Source organism: Pseudophryne corroboree, chromosome 7 (genome assembly GCF_028390025.1).
Source record: "Pseudophryne corroboree isolate aPseCor3 chromosome 7, aPseCor3.hap2, whole genome shotgun sequence".
Lineage (NCBI taxonomy): Eukaryota > Metazoa > Chordata > Amphibia > Anura > Myobatrachidae > Pseudophryne > Pseudophryne corroboree.
Window position 1 is genome coordinate 226,337,295 of NC_086450.1, and position 7,299 is coordinate 226,344,593.

A 7,299-nucleotide genomic window follows, 5' to 3' on the forward strand; every position below is an offset into this window, starting at 1 on the left:
GTTGTCCCTAACCTTCTTTGAGCTGACATCTTTCATTGAAGTTGTGTGACATTCACATTAAATATGAGACAGATATCCCATCTTTGGAATTGCTCATATATTGTTCAAATGAGAAAGTTTTTGTGAATTTTTGCTATGGGGACAAACGTGTTATTAACAATTTTTTTGAATTTATCACACTATAATTGTATATTACACAGATTAGTGCTGCACTAGAAGGTTCCTTTTTGCTTTTTGCCCAAAAGGCAGGATAGATAGGGTCACAGTACACCAGAAAAGGATGGGCCCCTATAGGGATCTACTCTATTTTGGGTTACTGTAAAGTAGCAGCCATGTTCCCCACAAGTTAAAATATAGCCCCAAACATTTTCTTTAATTAAACATAAGTATATTATGACTTTATTGAATATTGTGGTACATACAGTATGGCACATATATAAAACCAGTGAAAGTATGGACTTAGATCACTTTTTTAGGATAAATTTTTATTGAACAGTTACACAATAATCTTAGATAGCGCAAATCAACACATAGGATTTTTTTTAACAGTTATAATTGATTGTGCTGAGTATCTTAAGGTGATATGTGCTGTGGTGGCTAAGTAAGACACCAACTAGCTATAATGAATTGGATAATATTCTCCGGCTCCTGGCAGTGGCATAGGGGAGCAATTCTTGTTTCCTGGCTTGACCAGGATACTAGTAGCCACGCAGGGGTTGGTTTCATCACATAAACCTCCCCAGTAAATAGTTTGGTCAGTATTAAGGAGCGCAGAGCGACAGCTGTCAAACCACCATCCTCCCTGTAATACTTCGGCACAGTTCTTGTACCACCTGTCATTGTCCATGTCTGTTGTGGAGAACTTCATGTTATCATGTGTCCCTGTCTCATTCATGATGGTCAATGCATCCCCGGCGTTACCAGAGTAGTCTCCTAACCTCAGAGTATAGCTGCTATCCTCACTGTCCACCCAGAAGCTAGAGTAGTCTGCATAGTGGCGATCACCTAGACTATCGACTAGTAGAAACCTGACTGTGAAGGCATTCTGTCTGGTGAGGTGATAAATTAACTCATTGCCCAGCCAGTGATTCCCCATAAGATTACCAAACCCATTTCTGTAGGCCTTCCAGTCCTGTGATCCAAATAACTCCTTGTTCTGCTGTGTGTTCCTTTGCAGGACAGTCCAGCCACCACCCTGAGGACTGAGGTCACAATATACCACCAATGGGGGGGAGTCTTTGGGCCAGACCACATAGAGTCCACTTGTTCTCTTATTATTTAGATAAGCTGCTTTGCAATCTTTTGCCACAAGTTCTGTGAGGAATAAAACAAGACAATTTATTCATTACACATTATTTTGACCAAAAATTTTCAACATAGTATTTATATTAGTTTTTAAGATTTACTAATTCAATGATTAAAGTCAGAATGCTAACGAATGCTAATGCTAACAACTGCTTGTTTACATATGCTGTCACTTGTCTGATGTCATTGTAAACTGCCTCATAATTACTTTACTATTATACAGTTCCACAGACTACAATCTTTTCAGGTTCACTCAACAGTCCATTTAACTTTTTGGTCCTTAAGCATCTCTGTAATTACTAGGGTCACTGACACCAGCAGCTGCCTAGTCTGAATTGCAAAGCCAGGTTTACAGGAGAACCCTGTTAGTATAAGAGTTTATCCTATTCATACTTACATTTTTCTTTCCACTTTTAATATATAACTATGACCAACTTAAAAATATATTATTTCACTGTAGTAGCAGTATAGTATACTTTGTAATTTTAATGTTGTGCCCCTTTAAAATGCATACGTGGAAATGAGGAATACGTTATTGGGTTATATTGTTACGTTTATATTATAATTTAAAATGCATCTTAATTTGAAAATACTTTTATTTTGAAAAAATGTATGTGAATTTTCAGATGCAACGAAGAAACTTTTGATAATTGCAAAGTAAATTAGGATGTATAGTAAGAGTTCAATTACTTTGTTAATCCACTACAGGAGATAGTGTTGAAGCCATAACGTATTGGTGACTTGACAAGAAAAAACAAAACAGATTCCTCCAGCACATTGCAATGGACCAGTAAAAGAGATTTAATCCAACATAATAACAGAAATGCAGAGATCTCTATATATTTGCAAACATATGGTCAGCCACCAGCTACAACAAGTCATCTCTGCTCTGGTGGTCCTACACTACATGATAATAGTGCCACTTTGAGACATACAATTGTGTATTTCTAAAGTGAGTTCTAGCTGACATGGAGGCATCATGTTATTATCATGTAGTGTAAGACCACCATAGCAGAGACACCTTGCCATGGCTGGTGAGTTACCATATGTTTGCAAAAGTATGTAACTGAGAACTCTGCATTTCTATTATTATGTAGGATTTAATTATATTTTGCTGGGACATTGAATTGTGCTGGTTGAATTTGTTTAGTTTTTCTTGTCTAGATTAAGCCCTCCTTTAAATGCACCTATGATGGGCCATTAAATTGACTGAGCAACTACCATTCTCTCAATAGCTATAACATACTGGGAAGAGTTAATGTTTTACTTGACAGTTTGGCACCTAAACAAATGTCCATGTTTATATACATAAGATTCAAGAAAATCATCTTTACTTTTGTAACCCTTTACTATGTGAGCTGCTACTGTCTATGTGCCTGCACCCAAGCTATTTTATTATTTTAGGCTCGATTGGGTAAGCCTATTGTATTACCAAGGGACTATCTATTTAAGTTTATATTATTACAGCCTTACTCCTTTATTTTACTAATATACCTGCTTTCCTTTTAGTTCTCCTGAGTCAGCTTCCAGTGAATCCAATGGATGGTAAGTGTAATAAATTTTAATAAGACAGAATAATATGAATATCACACATTTATATATGTCAATAAGCACATAGCATCCATATCATTCACTAAATTCCCCTCCAAGCCTATACAATATTTATGCATGCAAATACAAAAAAAATTTCCTTCACAGAAAATGAGTGTACACTATAAATGGGTGTAGTATTGTATGCCAGCGGCCGGGCTCCCAGCGACCAGCATACCGGCGCCGGAATCCCGATCGCCGGCATACCGACAGCGTGGTGAACGCAAATAAGCCCCTTGCAGGCTCGCTGCGCTCGCCACGCTGTGGGCAAGGTGGCGTGCTACGTGCCCCACGCTATTTATTCTCCCTCCAGGGGAGTCGTGGACCCCCAAGAGGGAGATAAAGTGTCGGTATGCCGGCTGTCGGGATTCCGGCACCGGTATACTGTGCGCCGGGATCCCGACAGCCGGCAAACTGAAGACCACCCCTATAAATTATAGAGTGACCCGGGTACTCTTATAGATAAAAAATCTAATGTATGTATATATATATATATATATATATATATATATATATATCCCTTAAAATACTAATCGCTTACATACAACAGTATAAAGTCCAGCTTAGAAGTGATTCTAAGGATGCTGCTACCTCTCATAGCGGGAGGATAGGATAAGCAGTATATCTCGGTATATGTCCAACCTTTCTCTGGCAGGGTCCACAGGTTATCCACAGGATAACAATGGGATATGATGAAGCGACAGTGGATTTGCACCAATCGGTCAAAGCTTTCCGGCCTCCCAGCAAAGCTTTCCGGCCTCCCGGCCGTCCATATATCCCCGCCTCCTGGCTCAGGCAAATCAGATTTTTGTTTGGTGCAGCAGGAGCCAGACCATGGTCAGAGGGCCACTGGTTTTTAGCAGCACTAAGCTTTCTTATTCTATTTTTATAGTCTTACTATTTTTCTGAGCAATCTTTCTAAACAGCATCTTATACTTACCTTAGAAAGAGTCGCTCCAACAACTCTCCGCCGGGTAGCGACAACGCTTACCCACGAGTACAGTGCTGTTTCGGCAGGCGTCTGTGTCGGATATACTAGCAGGTCCAGCAAACGTTACCAGGCTGTGGCCGGAGCATGGGGAGAAGGTAAGGCATCAGTTTCACTTAGAAAGGGAATACAGACACAGCCACACTGTTTTGTGAGGAGACTACCAAACAGTCGCTGACACGGCTGCCACCTCAGGTGCACTAGCGCTAGGCCTTAGGGATAATAGGCTCCAGGAATAGTATGATGCCGCAATTCCTAGGGTTGATGTCAGCAGTGGAGAGTCAGACGCTCTCCTGGTCGCCCTTCCCCCCGGTTCATGACCAGTTTCCTGCGACACTCCCACCATGAACTGTTTCCCACTTCCGTCTCAGATGCAGTAGACAAAGGGGACCCAGTCGCAGCATAGGCGGCTGTGTGACTGGTGCATCTGTGTTCACTGAGCGTTTGTGTTCACTATAGTTTCATGGAGCGGCAGTGTACACTAGTAGCGTCCGGGTCCACTCAGTGTTCGCTAATGTATTGATCGGTCCTGGAAGCGAGGTGAGTCTCCCTGTATCCCACTCTACTGAATACGGGTAATACAGCACTAGGGGGGGTCATTCCGAATTGATCGCTAGCTGCATTTGTTTTCAGCGCAGGGATCAGGCAAAAAAACTGCAATTCTGCGCATGCGGCACAATGCGCACATGCGACGTACGGGCACAACGAATGATGCAGTTTTGCACAGGGTCTAGCGATGCATATCAGTCGCACTGGTTGCCGCAGAGTGATTGACATGAAGTGGGTGTTTCTGGGTGGCAACTGACCATTTTCAGGGAGTGTTTGGAAAAACGCAGGTGTACCAGGGAAAACGCAGGCATGGCTGGGCAAACGCTGGGTGGGTGGGTGACGTCAAATCCGGAACTGAATAGTCTGAAGTGATCGCAAGTGCTGAGTAGGTTTTGAGCTACTCTGAAACGACACTAAAAATTTTTGCAGGCGCTCTGCGATACAACCGTACGCACTTCTGCTAAGCTAAAATACACTCACAGTGGGCATCGGCATAGCATTTGCACGTCTGCTAAAAACTGCTAGCGAGCGATCGACTCGGAATGACCCCCTAAATCTCTACCTTTTTGAATTTGAATAGTTAGATAAGTGCCTATTGCATATGAGTCTGTATACTAGTGTTCATTCTAGCACACTGCACCTCTCATAACCTGTGCAGTTCTTCTTTCCAACCTGGGGTGTCGCTCTCCGCTTCGGATGCTTCTAGCACATGCTGATCTATAGCTCAGAGCTGAGATACAGACTGGAGTCGGCTAGAAGCACCAGAGCAGAGAGCGACACCCCATGCAGAAAGGAGGAACTGCACGGGTTGTGAGAGGAGCAGGGTGCTAGAATGAACACTATGTACATTTACTGTTGTTTCTTTCGCAATGCGTCTGAATACAGTAGATCTGTTTTAATATGTTCTCCTACATATTTGAAATGTAGTTGTAGTTGATGATGTGCTCATATTGCTTATTATACTAATGTATAACATGTGACTGCTAGTGTGATTGCTGACTTTACTATAGTCTGTCAGTTTTGTTCTATTCTGATCCTCAATGCTGGTGCATGGGTAGAGTCGGATTGTATGTAATTTTAAAAAGCTTAAAGTGATTACAGTCACAAATTGTGTATTACTGTACACTGTGGAAGTGTTGATTATTTATCATGTCTAAGAGCGGCAAAGGTGAGGAAGATACACTCACTGCAACACCAACACTCATATCATGTTTGTCTTGCAAAGCTGTGTTATCCTCTCAGGATCTGGTTCAGGATGGTTTGTGTGCAAATTGTTTTACCTTTCACCAGGGGTTCTTGAAAAATACAAGGCAGATTCAGGTGCAGGTTGATCCACCTTGGGCTATGTTTGCACAGACTTTATCCAGTATAGCTGAAAGGATAATTCCTCCAACTTTCATTAATGTCCTTTTTGACCGTCATCATAGTACCCGATTATCTTGTCACACATCCCCTAGACTTACTGAATTATGTTGTATTGCTTAGCTTAAAGGCGTATTGCTTGTTACAGCTTAAAGCAGATGAGGCGTATTGCTTGTTGCAGCTTAAAGCAAATAAGGCGTATTGCTTGTTGTTGTTTATATGTTTATGTGTTGTATATGTGTATGAATGTTTGGACCGGCCTTCACGGGTCTGTTTGTTTAGCTGGAATTTGGGATATCACCGGCCCACGGTTACTGCCTCAATGAACAGCTTACTGTCTTGTCTGTGTCACGTAACCTGTCTGTTAAACTGTCTGTTTTAAGTATAAAAAAATAAGTGTAAAGTGTATAAAGGTGGTTAGTCCATAAGATCATCAAAGACGGCCCTTGGCATCTGTTATTAGAGACTTGTCCTGTCACTTGTCAATGGAAGCCTCTGGGTGAATTATGAGACAGTCCAAACCTAGCCTTTACAATTGATCAAATAAGTGTCATATGTTGTACAAGTCTAATGTGGTTGAAAGACTGATTCGAATTTTTATGCTTTATTAGCACATGAGCCCGCAGAGAAACCAGTGTTGTGTTATGGTACAAAGGAGTACCTTGATTGAAACTTTATGCAAAATTAACCAGTGAATTTTTTTGCAACATAGATAAACATCTCAGCATAGGAAAAGTGTTTTTTACAGAATTGTGATTATTGTGGGATGTCATTTAAATGCTCAATTGTTGTCAGTGCATAGAAATGAACCATATCCTTTATGCTTAGCTGATGAACCTATTGATCATTTTAAAATACCAGCAGTGTGTCCAACAAGTTTTCAGAAACGTTAGAAGATTGAATATGGTGTTTAGATTGCATGTATTGTACATGTGATAGGTTACAGTCAGACAAGTTAAGTTAATTTTCAGAAGAAACAGAAAAAGGAGAGAAAAGTGTGTGTCCAGACAAAGCCTAAGCCAGTGATACATAGTTAACTTCTCGCACAACTAGATATATCCCTCTTCGCCGCAAGTGGATACGGCCACACCCATAGGGCTTAATTACCCCAATGGGAGGGAAAGGGAGTAATATGGAAACGAGTTCACCTATAGAGATTGTTGTAGGGAGAGAAGGGAAGAAGAGCATCAAACACATTGATGCCATTCTTAAAAGGGCTAATTTTCCAAAGGAAGGAATATTAGACCCACAGGCTTGGAAAAGATTTCAAGTCACAGACGGTCACTGGTTACAGAGAAAGGGTTATTTGGACACTGTAAATATATGGCAAACTGTTTCACAAGAAGTTGAAGATGAAAAGACAGTTAGAAGGTAAGATTATCTGTCTGATGTAATGCCACCACCCTATGCTCCAATAAATACATAATACCATTAACAGTGGTATACCCACTGAAGGTGTAGCAGGGGGGTCAGCTCCCTCAGTAGTACCAGTGCATGCAGAACAA

At 41.2% G+C, this 7,299-nt stretch overlaps 1 protein-coding gene across 1 annotated transcript; it reads right to left on the reverse strand.

Annotated features, from left to right (window-relative positions):
* Window positions 1-566: 566 nt before the first annotated feature.
* Window positions 567-5,854, reverse strand: LOC134944111 (fibrinogen-like protein 1-like protein). Its single transcript, XM_063932682.1, has 2 exons — window positions 5,827-5,854; window positions 567-1,314 (listed from the first exon to the last, which is right to left on the reverse strand). Exons 1-2 carry the CDS (start codon window positions 5,852-5,854, stop codon window positions 614-616), a joined length of 729 nt encoding a protein of 242 aa, XP_063788752.1. The 3' UTR covers window positions 567-613.
* Window positions 5,855-7,299: the final 1,445 nt, after the last annotated feature.